This window comes from Clupea harengus, chromosome 6 (assembly GCF_900700415.2).
Source record: "Clupea harengus chromosome 6, Ch_v2.0.2, whole genome shotgun sequence".
Taxonomy (NCBI): domain Eukaryota; kingdom Metazoa; phylum Chordata; class Actinopteri; order Clupeiformes; family Clupeidae; genus Clupea; species Clupea harengus.
In genome coordinates this window covers 21,571,639-21,591,458 of record NC_045157.1, presented here as the reverse complement: position 1 = coordinate 21,591,458, position 19,820 = coordinate 21,571,639, and the positions used below count along the sequence as shown (strand labels likewise).

Here is a 19,820-nt window from a genome sequence, read left to right as displayed (position 1 = left end):
ATTATATTATATTTATTGTATCCTAAACTGTTGTGTTATACTGTATATTTTCAGTGTAAGTACATTGAAAGCCACTAAACACGGAGTCAAATTCCTTGTATGTGAAAATGTACTTGGCCAATAAACATGATTCTGATTCTGATTCTGATTTTGATACGTGACATCAGCATGCGTTCTCTTACAGATGTTAGAAATCTTCAAAGAACAAGAATCTGGGAGAGACGCTCCTGACGTCATGTTTAAGTGATCTGTTCCGGGTGGGCGAAGCTACGTGCAGAGTACGCAAGATGAATGCGGTCTTGTAGTTTATTTGGGATGACAACATTATCCATCGGCCTTTGGTGACACCCGATTTCCAATAACAGTGGCTTAAAAACATGTCATGCGTAACTATTAAGTTAATTGTGGGGTTGTATTTTCCCCAGTAAAAGTGTCCTGGTTATAACCCATCGTTTTTGCATCTACGGAAAAGATCTGCTCCAAATCTGGGTACGTAAACGTTATAGTAGGCGACAAGGTGTTTGTGTTGCTAGCTAAGCTATCGCTAAAATATCACGTCTTGTCAACACAGCTAGAACATTTCTATTCATGGTTTGGACTTTCAGGTTTCACAAATCGTTAACCCTGTTAAAATGCTCTCATGTAAGTTGGTCGTCATGAACATAATTCCAGTGTCGCGTTTGCCCTTCCAAGGTACTGCTCTTTATGGCTGTCGATTGTCGACCAGCATAGATAGGATAGCTTCTTTACGCTAGTTGGCTTGCTATCATTTTCAAGCTAGCCATTAACAGTAAACAAGACAATTTAGCTGGTTAGCGCCAGCACAGTGAGCCCGTACAATAGATCTAACGTTAGCGAAGTAACTAAATAAGTGAAGTCTTATGACGTTAGCCAGCATCGTGATTAGAACTGACTAACTGGCTCGCTTGCCATCTATAATAACTTTGCAAAGAGCTCGGGATTTTAGCTAACGCTAGCTAGCTAACGTCACTAAAGTGGCTTGTTTCACGCTAAGTAAAGGTAACATTAGAGTGGCAGGTACCGGTTGATGTATTGCATGTTGTGATGCAAAAGTTTGCTTACTAGCTACAGATTAACGTCAACAGTATTCATAATTCTGTGACAAATATTGACTTTAAGCAGTTTAAAGTGATTGTGTAATTAATTCCTGGTTGCCAGCAAGGTATGCTAAGCTCATGGACTCTGGCCAAATGTTACAACATACTATCAAAGTTACCCATGTAAACAGCGGAAGTAACGTTTTCTAGTTAAGAGACTTGGGACGAACAAAGATTGCCAGCTAGCTAGTTGCTAGATTGATTTTCAAAGTTCTTTAAATCATTGCAGTTGGTTTATTAAACTAGTCGAGTGATTTTAAGTTAGTGTTGCGAAAAATGAAGTCTGTTGAACCTGTCTCTTTCTCTCAAGAGGCCTGGTGGTTTTGTGGCTAACGTTTGCGTTAGCTTAGGATATATAATGTCATAGGACGTAAGCTTTCCCGTTCCTCCTTCCTATGCGTATTATTCTTTTAACTTTAAATTAGTATGGTCTTAGATCAGGGGTGTAGATGATCACTTGCGTAGGTGGTACAAGGCTTGGTTCTCTCTGCTGTATTTGGTAAGCTTGCCAACAAGTTGTGCTGAAAGCGTGGACATCCCTTCTTGACTTTCTAGGGGGAAATCCAAACGAGGTACCGAAACTGTTTTAGTTACCAGTCAAAAGGCCTCTCATGGTTTAGTGCCACGGGTAACCTACATCAGACCTTTATTTAGGGAAAAATTTCCTTCCTTAAATTTCTCATGACTTCAGACGTTTGAAGAGGTTCATATTTGGCAGTGGTCACTTCCCCTCCAATCCAGATGTTTTACTTATGTCAGGTGGTTCTCTAAACCATTTTAATTTTGAATTCTAAGTTTTTGAATGCATTGATAGATTTGATTGAGATAGATTTAATGTATTGCAAAAGTCTTTTCTGTAAAGTAAGTGTCTCAAACAGTCTAACTTTTTCTGAACAGCTCTAAATAGAACCACAGTTTGTGTCTCTTATTGGTAGCTAGTATAGCTAGTTTTGTGGTTTTGAAATGAAATGCTGGGTCTTTGTGGCTTGCTTTGATTGTTGGATGTGGACTGTCTTTTCAAGGTCAAAGGTCACTGTAGACTGATAAGTTGTACAGAACATTGAGGGAGAAACTGAACCCGCAAGGGTAACCTTAGGTCAAAGGTATTACAAGGATTCACAAGAGTGACTCATGCTTTCAAGGAAATGAACCAGCGGGTTATAGGAAAATGAGTGAGCTGTAAAGCAGTGCAGTTGAATTTTAAGTCAAGTTTTCTGCTTCACTAGGCTACAAGGTGGGGGGGTCACAACATTTTGATTTTAATTCATTAATTCATTCATTCATTCATTTATTTATTTAGGTTTGCCTTGATGAAGCAGCCTTATGGTTTCATGGTTTCGAATGGTGACATAAGTGGACTTTAGCCGATGGTCTGGCTGGCCGCAAAGTGTTGGGAATAGTCTGCGGCTGATGCAACACATTGGATACAGCTGTGTAACAGCCACTATAAACACCAGCACCTCATATACGCCGACAACACTTGTTAATTAAAAACAGCCAGCATATGGGCTTTGGAACTGCAAATGGACCAGTGATGTCCAAGAGCCTTCTGTAAGCTAATAAGCTGCTCCTGATGCATTTGCCATGGGAATAAAGAGACTTAAGCTGATTCTTGTAACTGATGCTAGACAACCTAAAAGAGAAGCCTGTCACCATTAACAAGTGTACCTTCAATCTTTACCACATAGAAAAGCACATTATTGGTGGTTCAGTATGGCTGTGCCACAGTTGCCACATTTGCCCCAGTTGTCCCAGAAGCCTTTGCCTTTATGAGCCCCTATATGTGAACAAGAACCCTCATTCAAGTACAGATGTTGAGCCAACAGACAGATTGCGTACAGGAAACAGGCTTGCAAAGAGGTGACCAGTAGGCACAAACTGTATCGTTCACGTGGTCAATCAGAAGAAGTGAGATTCATTTTCACAGGATGAGGTGTAGTGTTCCTATGCTAAGCTCCAGTGCTATGTGAGCTGAAGCTGTTGTGTATGTGTTTTGAAGCCAGAGTGCTTGAGGCGGGAGACACTCAAACAGGAAAAGACTTGAGCTCCAGGCCCTGCGGGGATTTCAGAGCCATTTGAACGACCGATAGTAACCCCAGCCTGCTTTCTCTCTCTCTCTCTCCCTCCCTCATTCTTTTTCTTCTGCCCTCTTGCACCTTCCCTTTTGTTTTATTCGGCCTCCCACAGGATTGCACTGAAGGGTTTCTACTCTCTGAGACAAATTGGAAGATTTCATTTTTCAGGGTCTCTTACTGTAAGACTGCCCTGGAGTGGAACCCCTTCTGACTGCATCTGAGAGCCAAAGTCGTGTGTTTTCCTGAGAGCTGAGGGCAAGATGGACAACCAATAACAAGACATTATTTCAGGGGTAGGCCATGTCTACAACTAACTTTTTCATTACAAACTTGGAGTTCACTAACAAGAATCTTTAAACAAGACTAACCCCTCTGTTTGATTCTGTCATAAACCAGTGTGTCAAAATGAGTGTTGAGTGTATGTTACATGTAAACAGATGTTTTATGGAATGCCACTTGACACTTTTACAGACTTGGTTTGTTTTGTTCTTTCTTTCTATTTTTTATGATAGACGGCAGTGCTTATGTTTGCTGTTTCGTGAATTGGGGCCATTGCTCCAATAAAAGGCTCAGATTCAGTCACTCTGTCAGAGTTGAGTGCACCTATAACCCAGCTGTCAACAGAGCAAGCACGTGTCTGTTGCTATCCCTATTCGAACTTGAATCCTTTGGCTATTCAGGGCAACATAAATTCAGCACAAGTTAAATGAAATGCTGCCTATTAGTTGATGAAATCATTTCACAGAGTAGATGGTGGAATCAAATGAGATGTCTGATAGAAGCTGACTCTTTGATTGTGTCCCTTAAGTACCAATGATGATGATGCCCACTAGTTTTTTTAAATTGGGAAACAAAGTGCTTTGAATTCTGATATTGCACTTGTTATGAGGCATGTCAATCACATATTTTAAAGTGAAAATCACTATTATGATTGTTTTTAAATGAATTCAATTTATTATGCCTACTGTGTTTACATTGCCTTTGATAACGGTATGTGATCAAACTATAAAACAGATACACTAAAGTCTTTTAACATGGATGAGCATGCTAATTAATCATTGTTGCGTGGATGGTCCAAATGCAAAGATATTTTTAGAAGGGTGTCAAGATTATTCAAAATGACCACAGTGTCACTACTAGAACACTTTGTATGTGTTAGTTACCTTTTTCATTTTCAGTATTGATCTTAATAATGAATAATCGTCGTTTTTTTTTTTTTATATATATATATTTTTGTATGTTTTATTTGGCTTATTTTGGGCTTGTAATGTATGGGTTTTTTATGTGTGGTGTTGGAGCTCAGAGTGCAACATGTGGTCAAGGGTGCAGTGCAGTGCAGGAGTTCCACTTCCACAGTTACTCAGCAGCAGAGACTGGTGGATTATCAAATAAATGAATAGGCTCTCCTCTACCACTGTCTTGTTGCAGGCGTGCAGTCTTCGTTATGACAAGCTGCTGTGTAGAAGATGTCCACCCTTACTACGACTGATGTCACAGATGTTGGTCACGGTAAGAGAGCCTGTCATGTTGTCTATGTGAGCCGCTCTCAAACCTAAGCCCTTAAACCATATTCCAGTGTTTAAATTGAAAATTCCATTTATTCTGTGTCCGGAGCCATTGAAAATGCTTTTGTATCACTCGCATATTAGCTTGTCAGCTGGATGTACAGTTGTTGCTAATTAACTTCACCTACTTTCATTATTACACTTGTGTCTGCCTATTAATGTGTCCCAAGTTCATGTACTAAACTATACTGTGCTAAACTACAAGGGTGTATTGAAATAAATCACTACCTACCTACCTACAGTCAGTCTAGTGAGGAGCTGTACAGTTATATTTCTTTACTGCAGTAGAGGTATATTAGAGTGTCTGATTTCTACTCTTTAAAGCCTATGGTCCAACCTGTGGTGATTTTTGTGCCTTCTCTTAATCTATAAATGTAATATAAAATACTCAAAGCTTTTTTTTTTAGTTATTGCACTAGAAAGCACTAGTCTTTACAGATAATAATATAAAAAACTATGAGGACTTTTGTAATCAAATAAATTTCATGTTTTTGTATACCCTGTCACTTGCGGTCTACTCTGTTCTAATGTTCTCAGCAAACCAATTTGTATCTTTTGTGTTAAATCTCACAATTTGACCTAAGAAAGAGACCACGCACAGAAACGGGTCTCAGCTGGATTCAGATGGATATGGAACTTTGGCAAAACAATCCTGAAAATTTTTATTTTCATACTGCTATGTAGATTGTAGGAAGACCTTTTGCTCCAACAAAACCCTGAGATTCAAACAAAGAAATCATTTTTTAGGGTGGATAAGTGCTTACATTAGAGATTGATGTGACTAACTGTAGGTCTGGATGTTTCTGTAGGGGACGGTAAGGTGTTTGATGGAGATGACAAACTGCAGCTTGACTGTCTGGGGGAGGAGAGCCTCTCCACGGAAATGAAGCACGAGGGCCAGTTGCACGCTGGGGAGCTGGCCGGACCGCTGCTGATGGACCCCAGTGACATCAAAGGGGACCCTGCGGGGGACACAACACCGCCTACCACAGGTATGCAGGGTTCATCTGAGGGCCAAAGGGTGTTCAGCGACCTGAACCAGCCACACTGGTTTGACTACACGTGTTGGTACTCAAGCGTGCTGGGGTTGAAAGGTCTTGGTGCCGAGAGATATGCCTTTTCACATCAAAGACTGCATCCTTTTGTGTAGTGTTGTCTTGGTCTCTTTAATGGGAGGTAGGGGGTTTTCATATCGAGCAGTTTCTAATGTAAGTGGTAGGATTATTGTAAGATAAACCAAATATATTCATTATGTTATGGTCATTTTTTTTTTAAACCACATGAAGCCTTTTGTGAGTCATGTCAGCAGCACATTCTGAAAATGAAATTCAGTTTAAATTCTCATACATTGAAATAGTATTAATAGTCTCAATTGATTGCTCAGCTCGTTTCACAAACTGCTTTCACTTTAACCTTTCACTGTCAGTTAGGGGTTATTCCCCTTTAGCTGTAGGAAGGATTAATGCCGTCTTGGACCCAGCTCACACAATACACAATAGGCACTATGGTTTGGTTTGTACAGTTTTAAATCCTTAGCAATTTGTATCTGGTGCAGCTGAACCAGCAAGGGGAGAAAAAACGCTCATCTGTTTTGTTCCCCACCCATAAACCAAACCATCCGATTTCCCACAGTAGTGTACGCTATCCTTTCAGTTCAAGGAGCGCAGACATTAGCAAAAACCAGAAGGTTCACACAGTCCTAGGGGGGTATTTTTAATTTTTTTTTCCATCAGCGGAAGACAGCAAAGTGACAGGACTTCCCTTTTTTAAACACTGTCTGTCTCCAGAGGGGCCCCCGACGAAGAGGAAGAAGGGCCCGGCGCCAAAGATGCTGGGGAACGAAGTGTGCAGCGTGTGCGGCGACAAGGCCTCCGGGTTCCACTACAACGTGCTGAGCTGCGAGGGCTGCAAGGGCTTCTTCCGCCGCAGCGTGATCAAAGGCGCGCAGTACGCCTGCAAGAACAGCGACCGCTGCGAAATGGACATGTACATGCGCCGCAAGTGCCAGCAGTGCCGCCTGCGCAAGTGTCGCGAAGCTGGCATGCTTGAGCAGTGTGAGTGTACTCTGTAGACATGGTGGTGTGTATGGGAGTGTGCACATGGAGCTAGCTACTCCAGTGGTTCCTTTCCCACACACATTCCCTTATACGCTCATCCAGCTAGCTCCAGGTCTTTGCTTGAGTACATTTGATGTTGGTGTTAAGAAGAAAGGATGTAAGTAGGGTGTTAAATTCATGAGCGCTGCTGATGGGGTGGTGAATAGGAACATGAATGGGAATTTTGCTGAATATTGGAAGAGAATCCTGCTAAAGAAGCTCTGACTGGTCTGCTGTGGTGAATTGTGTATATTACACTGTAGTGAGGAAGTGAATAATCAGTGGCTTTAGTAGCTGACCAATTGGAGACTCATGTATACATAGAAACACCACAGCTCCACCACAGAGGCCAATACCTAATGGATAATCAGTGAACAGTGGATTATCAGGTGTAGTTAGAGAGTAAGTAAGCAAGTAAGAGTATGTATTTATGGTATATAGTCACAATATTTTGTGTTGGCTGGCTATTTCTAGTAGGCTAGGATGGTGAGATTACTTAAGTGTGTATACCATAGGTGTACTCTAATCTTTTATGGTTGTGGGTATAGCGCTGTCTTAAGCAGTATTAAGCCCTAACAGTCTCTCTCTACGACCTGTCGTTGTGCAGGCGTTCTCTCTGAGGAACAGATCCGGCTGAAGAAAATGAAGAAACAGCATGAGGATGACCCAGCGCGAACTTCCACAGTGGTCACCCCGAACCCCACACCTGAGGTGCCCCCTCTGGCCCCCGAGCAGCAAGAGATGATCGAGAAGCTGGTCGCCATGCAGAAGCAATGCAACAAGCGTTCGTTCCTTGAACGCCCCAAAGTCACTGTAAGTGCCACATAATGCAAAAAGGCACCACCCTTCCCACTACACCCAAATGCAGCCTTGTTCTTTGAGGACCGAGTCATTTTAAATACCTGGAATAGTTTATGGTTTTATAGTTCACAACCTTTCCTATTGTATCCGGTGAATGTTTGAATTGGCACGTTATAACTCCTTGTGTCTTATCTCTACGCCCCTTCCACAGCCTTGGCCTCAGAGTCAAGATCCTCTTAATCGGGAAGTGCGGCAACAGCGCTTTGCCCACTTCACAGAGCTGGCCATCATGTCTGTGCAGGAGATAGTGGACTTTGCCAAGCAGCTGCCAGGATTTCTGGAGCTTACCCGAGAGGACCAGATTGCCTTGCTCAAGACTTCAACAATTGAGGTGGGGAATCTACTTTCTAAGCAGTTGGTGCCTTGAGCCGACTCGGGTGACCACTATGTGTCTACATCTTTTTCACTGAAGTACACATGGAATATTGGTATGGGCAAAACAGTCTGTGTAGTTTATTTTGTCTCTGTGCTGTACGTCTATAACCTGACTATAAGCATCTATCTCATCTGAGTTTTTACTAGGATTAAATAGTCTGAAAGGAGATTCACGCACTAATCAGTGTGAGTTATGGGGAGTGGTTTATTTAATCCAGTTTGCATTCAGTGTAATCCCAGACCACACTGATAACAGTGAATGTGGTCTGGCTGTGGCAGGCTCATATGTTTTGGCCAATCATCACCAATGAGATCTGTTGTCCTGTTTGTAGATCATGCTGCTAGAGACATCTCGGAGATACGACCCTGCCCTTGAGAGCATCACCTTCCTTAAGGACTTCAGCTACAACAAGGACGACTTTGCCAAAGCAGGTATGGAAATATAAGAGAACACAAGGTTAAAAGGGAACGGATTTTGCATTCAAATTGAAACGCAGAAATAAATCGATGGGTTGAATTACCTGACACATTTTTTTTTTAATGCCTGAATTATTTTGTTCACCACTAAGCTAATAGTTTTACTGGTAATGTGAACACTAGCCGAATGAAAAACTGACTCAAGGAAAAAACATATTGTATCATAATTGAACGTGTGACATTGCTAGAACTTGGTCTACCGGTTGAACTACAGGTAGAGGATGTTAAGATCTTTTGAGATATTGATCTGCAATGACGAGTTAACACAGGAAAAAAGACATTCTGTTTCCTGTGGCAGTAATATTTCTTGTACTAACCATGCTGGTCATGTTTTCTGGGTGTCGATACAAACACCCTTTCCCATCAACCCTGAATGCACACTTGTCTAAGACAACTCAGTCCAACCATTTCAGTCACAGTCAATATTGCGGAAAAATATTTGAGTTGACCTTCTGCAACTAGACATTTGATGGGTTGATGATTAACTGTTAAAGAAAGTATTAGTATATTTTATCATGAATGTCTTTTTGTTTTAAGGTTTGTTCCAAAATGCTGTGTGCCCTGCGTTCTCCATGTAGATTGGACTTTGGAAGACAATTAGCAGTCAAGAATGTTAACCCAGAAACCTCACGTATATGTTTACATAAGATAAGAAGGAGAGAGCGGGTTGTGAAATGACTTGTTGCTAAGCAGAAGTAGAATTCAGCTGAGCTGAAGGTATCCTAAGTGCATCCCAGCGTCTTGTCTGTCATACTGTGTAAACATTGTGTTTGAATAAAAGGACTTGTTTTCAGCATGGCACGTCAGACAGACTTAAGGTGTCTGTCTCCGTCGGGGCCCGTTCGAAAACCGTCCAGTTCACTTACATGCTGGGTAGTGTTTTTAATCTGCTAACTAACTGTTGAGGGTCCTTTCCCTGACATTAACACTGACCTGTCCACTTCCTTTTACTAATAACCGTTGATCTACCTGTAATGAATTCCGTCTCGGTCTACATAAAGGGTGTTGCAGCATTTTGTTTCAGCAGATATTGCTTAACTAAACAAGGTATTGAAGGCAAAACCTCTGTCTTTTTTTTCTGCAGGTCTACAGTTTGAATTCATCAACCCTATTTTCGAGTTCTCCAAGGGAATGAATGATCTGCACCTGGATGAAGCAGAATATGCTCTACTCATTGCTATCAACATCTTCTCTGCAGGTTACCAAGCATATACCTTTCTGTGCAATACCTCATTTGCCCATTTAACATAATCTGTATGTATATTACACATTACTACTGAAGCCATTGCATAGACACCTACTTTTATATTCCTTAGACCGGCCCAATGTGCAGGACCACGATTTAGTGGAGAGGCTACAGCAGCCATATGTAGACTTGCTTCATTCATACATCAGGATTAAGAGACCAATGGTAAGTGTCTGGGTTGCCACCTTCGGGTAGTTTCTCTGCATTCCATTAGAAGGACTGTAGAGCCGCAGCAGTCGTAGCAGACTAGTGGTCATGTTGAAGAACGTGCACCACCATTATCAGTCACTGCGTCAGACAAGGTTTTGTGAATTCTAGCACTGGTTGTTTTCACCTGGGTATGTGCATAATATAACATTCTGAATGTTAACACCACAAATTAAATTATGCTTTAGTTATGTGCTCAAAATAAATGCTAAATTGTAAACTTATTTTAACCTATTGCCTACATCCTCTTAGAAAAGCAGTCATTCAAGTTACATTGATTATACTCAAGCAGCATTGTGTGTCATCACTGTAAGGTCATAGGCAAAATATATAGACCTAATAACTATTAACAAGAACATCCTGATAAGTATGTCATCCATTCAAAGGATAACCAATTGAACCTTTTATTACAATGTTAGAATTTGCCCACACTATTTTCAAGATATTTAGTAAAATTGCTTAACCTCCTTACTTTTATTATTATTATTATTATTATTATTATTAGGGCTGCACCGATACCACTTTTTTACAAACCGATACGAGTACGAGTATTTTTATTTGTGTACTTGCCGATACCGAGTACCGATACTTCTTAGATTTGGTCTCCATGAAAGTGCAATTAATTTGGAGGCAGATTGTATTTTATCCTCTGCAGATTATGTCAAGCCTATAGTACAAAATTAACAGAAGGCTATCCCAAGCCAAAAATAAACAGAGCTTTCTGGTTTTAACACACAAAAAAAGCCTTCAAACAGACAATATCATCACATTAGACAAAATGCAAATATAACCAGATGAAGGCAATTCAATTTGCTGCATAGTTAACAACACAGTCTGCTTAACAAAAAGTGAACAGAACTATTACTGGATTAGCACAAGAGCACATTTCAGTTACAAAAGGACCAGAAGAATCTCCTGCTCAAGTACACAAACAATCACTTAACCTATGTGGCACAGTCTTTCTCTCTACCTCTCTCTCTCTGTGTGTGCGTGCGCGTTTTTTTCTTTTGCAAGACGTCAGTTAGGATTGGTTGCTTCGGTCTTGCGCCACTAGCATCAGTGAACTCTGTGTACTTAGCACTATGGTGCGTCTTCAGATGTTTAATCAAATTGCTTGTGTTAAACAGAGTACTTTCCTTTCCGCCCCTCGACACCGTAGCAGTGCAGATCTTACACTGTGCCTTACTCCTGCCGTCGTCATTTATCTTAAAATGAGCCCAAATCGCCGTTAAGGCAGCACAACGGAATTGCTAATCGCTAACGAGATGCTAGCAGCTAAATTTAGCGAAACCTTTATACTGAAATACTTTGACACTATGACGAACTTTCCTAACACAGTCAAACATCAAGCAAATGCAACACAAGACGGCAAATAAGCTACTTACTAGTCTGACAGAGAATGGTAGGACAGGTAGGACAATAAATCACATTTTGTGTCAGCATAGCCCGGCCAGTTTGATTCAGTGAAATACTGATGAGTGGTATCGGTGCTTGGTATCAGCAATTCAACAACGAGTACGAGTACGAGTATTTTAACGAAAAATCGGCACCGATACTGGTATCGGTATCGGTGCATCCCTAATTATTATTATTATTATTATTATTATTATTATTAATAATAGATTCAATTTGTATAAAGAGCTTTATTACTACTACTGCTATTATTACCGTACATCCGTAGTAATATTGTTTAAGTATTTCTACAAAAGGCTAACATGTATTTGTTTAGCATGACAGCATGGTAGTTACTCATCAGTGCTTTTATCACAAATCGTGTGGTATTGTACCCGCCATGGCTTTCAGCTCTGCCTCTCCCCACCCCACCCCACCCCACACCCCTCCACCCCTCGGCAGGACCACCTGATGTTCCCGCGCATGTTGATGAAGCTGGTGAGCCTGCGCACGCTCAGCAGTGTCCACTCGGAGCAGGTGTTTGCACTGCGCCTCCAGGACAAGAAGCTGCCACCGCTGCTCTCCGAGATCTGGGACGTCCACGAATGACAGGTCTTCACTAACACTGTCTAATAGTGGGGCCCTTATAAGGGTTAACGCTGGACCTGGAGAGTTGGCACTCATGCTAAAGGCGTTCCCCTGACACACTGACTACTCTCTAGTCAGCATAGGTTGAAGGAGCTGGTTTCGTACCATCTTTTTTTTTTTCTTCTTCTTCTTTTTCCTTGCCCCTTTTTTTTCAGGACAGAGACATATCCCACATGGCTCTGCAGTAGGCAGAGCTGGAGCTTTCCTTTACATGGTAGGGAAATGGGATCGTAAATGTCACAAGGAGACCCACACGTGTTTTTAAACTCGTCTCCGGAATGTGAATGGCCGAGTCCACTGAGGGAACCCTGGGATTGTGGTGGTGCCAGATGTTTTTTGGGGCTTGACATGACTCCCCGAGGTTAGCGGCTATTGATGAAATGTACACACACAGTTGTTTTTGTTTTCTTATTACTCCCTGTTTTAATTCTCAAAAAGCTTCAAGCGGGTCTTGTCAGTTGTTGCCCTCTTCCAAACCACAGCATGGGTATGATGTTTCCACTTGAAATCCATATGGTTCTGGCTCCATGTTCTAATGGGGTTCTTAATGGGCCGGTTGTTGGGTTCCCTACACATTAGAATGTAGGTGAGATTTCAAACAGAGCCAGTCATGGCCCTGTTTTTATTACTTATAAAAGGAACTCTCAGTGCTATGCTGTTGAAAAAGAGAAAAAAACCCACTTACATTCTATATTAGTTTGAGTACTAGGACAATTAGCTGTTCTAAGAACTTGTTTTTTGCATGGTTCTTCATGCATATACAATACAATCCATTAGTCTTCATCTGTAACATAAACACAAAACAATCAATTTTGCACAACTACTTATGCATTGGTTCGGGTTACTGAATGAGTGTACACACAAGCTGCTCATTTCCCAGGAGCTACTGTAAGCCGTGAAGTGGTGAACGGATCTCACTGACTCGCGACAGTTCAATAGTGCATAAGTACGGCAGAGAACATTGAGTAGAGATGTATTCGTTTACATAACCAACCACCTCTTTGTCTCCATCCAGTATAACCGTTCATCTTGATTAGGAGTTCCTGAGTTAGGCATTTCTCCAGCGAGGCAATAACTTTGCAAATTGATTTGCTTGAGTATCAAGGATTAATTTTTATGTCTTCTACATTGTCATAACTGTATGTTTGGGTGTGTGTGTTCCTCTGGTGTCTGTTGATCTTCACAATTCATTTGACATTCATATCCTAATACTAACATCATAACACAAGAAATTCGGGTGAAATATGATGCTGATAAATTGTAGTTTTGCAGTTTATCCTTGCATATCGGATGCCTTACTAACAACTAAAATAGCAGATGTTTTCTTTGTGCAATGCTATTGATCCAGATAATATTTTGCCATAGTTGGTAGTAATACAAATTTAGTCAAATAATGAGTATATTTATTACTGTATAAAGGAGCAAAGTGGTGTGGTGTCACACCTGTGAGCCATAGTAAATGTGAGTTTGTACATAGCTGACATAGCTCTCAAAAAATGAGAATGTTGTACTAATCGCAGGAGTATGATTCAGTTCTCACAGAAATTGTGAGTCAGCTGATTCTCAACATCCTAGCATCATCTTAGTGCTCCTTGTTTTAATTGAACCATGGGCATAACTTTGGGAATTGCACATTTTTTTTTTTTTTTACAGTGTGTAGGAATGAATGGCATTTATTCATGAATTGCTTATCTGTCATTTTTGGATTTTGTGCTTGCAACATGTCTCTGCTTCTTGCATCTTCTCCTTGGTTGGTGTTGTGTGGTATAAAAAGTAACAATACTTAACTTCTGGTGTTGCCAGTTCCTTGCTCTAAATAACTGGAAGAAAAGATCTGTATTGGCTGATAACATCTCTGAACAGTGTTGTAGGTGACTGATAAGCTCATTGGTCAGATAATTTAAAAACTCCAGTTCAAGCTACTCTTCCTGATATGCATCTGCCTTTAGCATGTTTGGTTGAACATATTTTCTGATTCAGTGTGGCACGGTGGGTGTTGTTGGTTTAAGAACCAGTAAATTCAAAATGACAAATACTGACAAACTGATTTTACCTCTACTCTACAGGAACATTTCAATAGATGAACAAACTGACCCACCTGCAGTTGGTCAGATTAGAACAGATGTCAATAGCAGCATTGTGATGAAGGATTGAGCAATCAGGAACATTCAGTGGGAGGTGATCTTGTCCTTAGTCAGGAACACAACAGTGCAAAACTCTGATCTGACCTCATATAACCCTGATGATGTCAAGGGACTTTGGGGTCATTTCTATCATAAACTTCCTTGTAGGTAAACTAGCAACAGTGAGTTCCTATTGGACAGTATGGTGACTGTTAAGGTGGTCGGGAGTGTTTTGCAATTGTACATGGTTATCAAATCAGATTCGAAGAGACTCCCTTATGATTTAGTTTCTGGCCTTTTACACATGGACACTTATCCAAAGCAGTACTGTCAATGCCTCTAGTTATATCAGCCTTTTCCTTTTATCACATGAGTTTCTGCAGGTACAGATCTCTCTCTTCATTAACACCTCACTAATTAAAATATTATTCAAGCATCTCTGCTTTCATCATTTTAGCAAAGGTTTAAATGTGTGGCAGTGAACACCTTTTTTTGTGCTTAAAGATCAGGTAGCACTTAAGAGTTATTGGGAAACTGATTAAGCCCCACAAAACCCAGAAATGTAACATGTTCTGTATTGTACTAATCCACTTATACTTCAGTCATTTTGTCATTCATGACTTAGTGGTTCAAATCCAGGTTAACGGGCGGTCCTTATTTGCACAGCCAAAAAGATGTAGTGAGGAGTAATCCAAGAATTGTCATTAAATTAATGTTTCCATTATCTAATTGTGATGTCATTCTAAATTGATATGTTGTGTGGCTTAACATGGAAATTAATTTTCATTTGCTAATAGTAAATAAAATGTTTATTGTATTAATTGATCATTTATTTATACACCCTGCTGTTTAGAGCCTCTATTCTAATGCATTTAACTCTCATGGTCTAGCATCAAGTAATGTTGACATAGAGATGCAAAATTGTGTTAACGCCTTAAGTCCTTGGATATACTGCTTTATATGTATAAATTAAAAGCTTGAAAATATATATTGTTCTGCCAGATTATATGTTTGTTTAAACGCTGAAAGACATAGGAGACTAAGTACATCTACTTTTCTTTTTACAGAAATATACTGGATTGAAATGTGAAATGTGAAGGTGTTTGTCTTTTTATTCCACATTGTCACATTACGCACATCTTATTTTCAACTTAAATGCACAGAAATCCTCTCATTTGAATAATCAGATAAGGATTTGTAAAAGACATTTACTTAACTTTAGACATCTATTTGACATGGACATGTAACTGATTTGAAAATTGAACTTTTAGTGTACTTACACCACTGCAATTTTTGGTTGAAATTGAGATTATTGACATGGTGCCTGTGTTTTGTCATCTTTATTTATTGAAAGTGGTGCTATTAGTGTACAGGATACTAACTTAACATTACTGCACCAAACACAGTTTCACTTTGATATGAGAACATTTGAACACTGTCCAATTGTGGGGTTGAGTGGCCTAACTTAATGTTTGACGATTAAACAATTTTTTTTTTTACATAGGCTACCAAAGTCCACGGTCAGAATTTGTTTTAGCTGAACGGTCAACCCGGGCAAGTTTGGGTGTCATTTCGTTTTTCTCTGATTTGACAGTTCTAGTAGACAGCTATGGTGTCCGAGCCCCCTCCTCCAACCAATATTTGACATTATGCAAATTACATGAAAATCGCAATGTAAACGATAAACGCTGTCGAAGCCTGGGCTTCGTTTAGTGTAATACAGTTGTAATTTGTAATGCATTCACTGTAAATCGACTCACATTTCTGCGTTTGTATGTCTAAATCTAGACGCCAGATGTATGAAATGCAGGGGGGTGGTTTGGTGAGATAATAAATTACCTATCTACCTTATTCAAATAGACTGCCAAATAGAGTCCCTGCCTTGAAGTGACAGATGATGGCATCTTACACATTCAAAAGGACATTTCACTAATGGACGGCGCTGTTCGCAATATGAAAATATAGAAATACAAACAGAGCATGTCCTTTATGACCTTTCTCAGAAACAACATGAGCACATGTGAAACCCATGTTATAAAGTGTGCAAGCGCTATACTGTCCATAAAATAGCGAAATCGGTCAACTACAGTCGTTCACGTGTGAGCACATCCTTTTAAACGTGAAGGCGTGCCTTTCAGTGGATGGGACACAACCCTGTTCAATGAATCGTACATTCTGCCCCCTTCAGCTGTAATGCGGAACTCTTCGTTGGCTCACAGAAGGTTTGGGATGGAAACGAATGTTGTTGTCAGGAAAGGTTTTCTGAGCCGTCACATGCGACATCAGTGATAAAGAGGAGGGCTACCAGCTGATGTTATTACGTGTCACCCTACATGTAGAATATTCTATTGTAAAATGAGAATGTCACTGATAATATCACAAGAGAACATCTAATTTCTGCCTACCGCCTCCCTCTCTACCTGCGGGGTCAACGGAGTAGCCTAGACAGTGTTTTCTTGACAAAGAGGAGAGCCAAACAGCTTGCATCTAGAGGTAAGTAAACAGTTTTTTTTTTAACTACATTAGCTATTGCATGACAGCCTTTGTAAACCGACTGACTAGCTATCTAGATATAAGTAACAGTTAACATTAGCTGACTGGATAGCTAGCTAACATGACTGGATACCTTGCAGTGAAATGGCTCGTTTGGATAACTACAATGGCGAAATTAGTAAGTCACCTGAAGGATATCATTTTACTACCATTGTAAGTAACTAAACAGTAAAGTATAGATGGCTATGTTAAATTTGTTGTCTGATATACGAATAACTTAACAGGCCTAGCATCCTAGCTAACGTCACAGACGGTGCAAATGCTGACAGAAGCGAGCTAGCATAATGGCTGCTCATATTTGCGCTGGCTACTGAGTTAGCTTGTTCGGATAATCTTTAGCTTGTAAGCTAAGATATGTTGCTCGGTGTAGCCTACGCAAGAAGGACCAGTGCAACCACATCACCTCCTACCACCACCATCATCATCATTACCATTACATGTGCGCAGCCATGTCTCATAACATCGTTGACAGTCAGTGGATCACCCAAAGAAATCCTGCTGGGCTAGCTGTGTGAGTGCTCTGATATACAACTAATATAATAAGTCATATTCGTGTAGACATCAGTTCATTAGATCGATAACTGTACACCTCTGATACTAATGCCCTTGCTCATTCGCTGCCTGAGGCAACGAGCCCCCAGTTTCACAGCCAAGTGTCCCATCATAGAAAAGAGAGTATGACCTGAGGCTGTCATTTGCTGACGGCAGTCTCGTCTTCGATTTTTGCCCTAAAATGACGTTTTATCAATAGACCCAGATTATCCGGAAACATAACAACCACGACACTTGAGACGAGGTTGCAGGCATTATTTATATGATCAGGGCATGGTGGCAAATTAACATCCCTGCCAATTGTAACCTCGCTCGTTCCTTTAAACGTTCTGTGCATTGACTGAATTTATCTATTTGAAAAGCATCATGTTATAGCAGCTGCACATGAAATCTTGCTGTTTGAATTGGTCAATTTGGAATAGATCCTTGGATTGGAATAGATGTGGGGTTTGGCCTGCTGTATATTCGTCATGAATAAAAAGGTTGGTCAGTTTTGTTTAAAAAGAGTTACGCCAAAGATGGATGGTGGCTGGTGTTGAATTAGATGTTTCTGGTTGTTTTGATGTGCTGAAGATCCTTAAATGACCACAGTTTCAGCCGAAGCTTGGTGCTGTGTCATTGTTAGGTCAAAAGCTGATGATTCTGTTTGAGTAGGCACTTTAGCCCTGCTCCCCTATCCCTTTGCCAACGCCTCCCCCTTAGTTTTAATCATGCTTTGCTCCCTGCCACTTCCTTTGATGTCATTGCCTCTTTGAAACCCTGTTTGTATTCTCATCCGGACTGTTTTGAATATTCAGAAGTGACATCCATATTTGATGTGGTGTGAATAATTCACAGGAAGGCCTTGGTAGGTAATTTAGCCAGTCTCCTCATTTACTGACCGCCCTTCTTCAGTGGTGTGTGTGCCAGGCTCCCCTGAAGCCACGAGAAAAGAAACAGTGGACCAACAAGTCTTCCAATCAGGGCTCCAGCATCTCCCCTGCTGAGTGAAATTGAGAGAGTGAGTTGCCTGGCCAGTTTTTGATTTTAGATTTTAGTGAAACTAAATGAAAGATGGAATTGCTTGAACGTTAAAGATCATTATTGCATCAGCGTCAGGTTGGAATGCAATCAGGTGGCACTTCCTCAGTGTCCGCGCAGGCTGTTTTGAAGTGAAAATTGCAGGGGAAGCAGAGATGTCTGGCACAGTGGTGATCTTGGCAAGAGGAGGTAGCTGGCTCAGCAGGTGTATGTATCAACGGTATCTGGACCTAAAGTTGTCTGGATGGAAATGCTATTCTTGAACACTGTCATTTTTAAATGGCTTCTTGATTTGTTGACTGCCTGTGTGTGTCTGTGCGGCGTGGTCAGTATGCACCTGTGTGTACCTGTGTGCGCTCAACCTAAATCTGTAGGTAATACGCCGTAGCCCCTGGAGCTACCAACCTGCCAGGAGTAATCTCCTTTAATACGGATAATAACGGCAGTCCCTGTGGGCCAGTTAGATTATTACCACTTGAGGAGACGTGGCTCCACTCTTCATATCTACACATGCTGTGAACCAGAGAGCTCTGTGAAGCTCTGGGTCCAACCTCTGTTTCTGCCTCTCCACCTGTTCCAGACAGGCACAGCAGCAGCCAGCTTTTGAATAGGTGCCAAGAGGCATTTGAAAAGGGCGTTGAAGAGAGAGCTCAAAACATGTGCCTTTGGTTGGTTTGCCAGCATTTGTGGAAAAGGCTAATGCTTTTACACAATCTCATCGTTTAAAGGAAAATAACCCAGGCTGCCTGCCATCAGGGAATAAGAAGAGCAGTTCATCTTCCCATGCATGCAGTAGGCTCGTAAATTGTGTGTGGATGCACCCCTGCAGCCAAGCGCATGTTTGTCTTTCAGGGTGGAGCAATTAGGAACCTAACCTCTCTGTTTACTGAGCTCATAGCTCATTCATATAGGGAAGCCTAGGTAATGAATGGAGCAGCGTGGGTCTTTCCCCTGATAAGAGTGATGAGGGATTTACATTCTGTGCTTTTTTTCCAGCTGAATATTTTTGGCGGACTTAATGAGCTGCTTAAATCAGTGTAATCGAATTAATTGAGCTCTGTCGTTAGTCCCTTTGCTAGTAGAAGAAGCAGACCTGAGCCAATCCAAGATGATAAGGAGAGTAGCCATGGAGCATAAATTGAGTTCTCTGTAGGCACATGGATGCTAGGAAGGAAGAAGCTTGTCTTGAAATCTATGTCTTTAGGGGACATGAATTCTATTATAAGGCATTAGGCCTATTGGTCAGCTAAAAGGCAGACAACTGTACCCTGCATTTGTTCAGGCACAGAAGCATTTTTTTTACTCATTTGTATGTTCTGGCTTTCTTTTTTTACCCACTAGTCATTCAAAATGGTTGTGCAATACAGTGCCAGATAAGCTGTGGAAAAGGCCACGCTTCACTCTTTGTGTCGCAAATCTGTCCTGGTGACATTTTTTCTCAAGCCTGAATGCTTATGAATGGTGCAGGCTAAGGACTCCTGATGAAATCTGCTGATTTGGGGGGAAGTCCTT

At 41.0% G+C, this 19,820-nt stretch overlaps 2 protein-coding genes across 54 annotated transcripts in view; both read left to right on the top strand.

Annotated features, from left to right (window-relative positions):
* Positions 1–235: 235 nt before the first annotated feature.
* Positions 236–15,275, top strand: nr1h3 (nuclear receptor subfamily 1, group H, member 3). Of its 4 annotated transcripts, none has more exons than XM_012834711.2 (11): positions 236–489; positions 3,362–3,486; positions 4,622–4,702; positions 5,568–5,750; positions 6,546–6,812; positions 7,462–7,667; positions 7,867–8,046; positions 8,423–8,522; positions 9,652–9,765; positions 9,884–9,978; positions 11,875–15,275. In XM_012834711.2, the coding sequence occupies exons 3-11, from the start codon at positions 4,660–4,662 to the stop codon at positions 12,019–12,021; spliced, it is 1,335 nt and encodes a 444-aa protein (XP_012690165.1). In that variant the 5' UTR covers positions 236–489; positions 3,362–3,486; positions 4,622–4,659; the 3' UTR covers positions 12,022–15,275. The 4 variants fall into 4 exon arrangements, with proteins under 4 accessions (XP_012690165.1, XP_012690164.1, XP_031425261.1 ...); XM_012834710.2 differs by having other exon boundaries at positions 3,306–3,486; XM_031569401.2 differs by lacking the exon at positions 236–489 and adding an exon at positions 540–642 and having other exon boundaries at positions 3,306–3,486.
* A 1,064-nt stretch (positions 15,276–16,339) lies between these two features.
* Positions 16,340–19,820, top strand: part of madd (MAP-kinase activating death domain) — a 47,029-nt gene continuing 43,548 nt past the window's right edge. For 49 of the 50 annotated variants that reach the window (XM_031569395.2, XM_042708075.1, XM_012834687.3 and 46 more), the window contains exon 1: positions 16,341–16,676. The gene's annotated coding sequence lies outside the window, so the exon portion shown is untranslated. Of the gene's footprint in view, positions 16,677–19,820 lie in introns of all 50 variants that reach the window. The other variant, XM_031569370.2, reaches the window with a different exon arrangement.

What these genes read in the sequence shown, in the direction of transcription:
- nr1h3 (XM_012834711.2), top strand. Translation starts at nt 4,660, where the DNA reads ATGTCCACCCTTACTACGACTGATGTCACAGATGTTGGTCACG. An exon ending in CACAACACCGCCTACCACAG is followed by an intron (nt 5,751 to 6,545) that starts GTATGCAGGGTT and finishes GTCTGTCTCCAG; the next exon opens with AGGGGCCCCCGACGAAGAGG. An exon ending in GGACGACTTTGCCAAAGCAG is followed by an intron (nt 8,523 to 9,651) that starts GTATGGAAATAT and finishes TTTTTTCTGCAG; the next exon opens with GTCTACAGTTTGAATTCATC.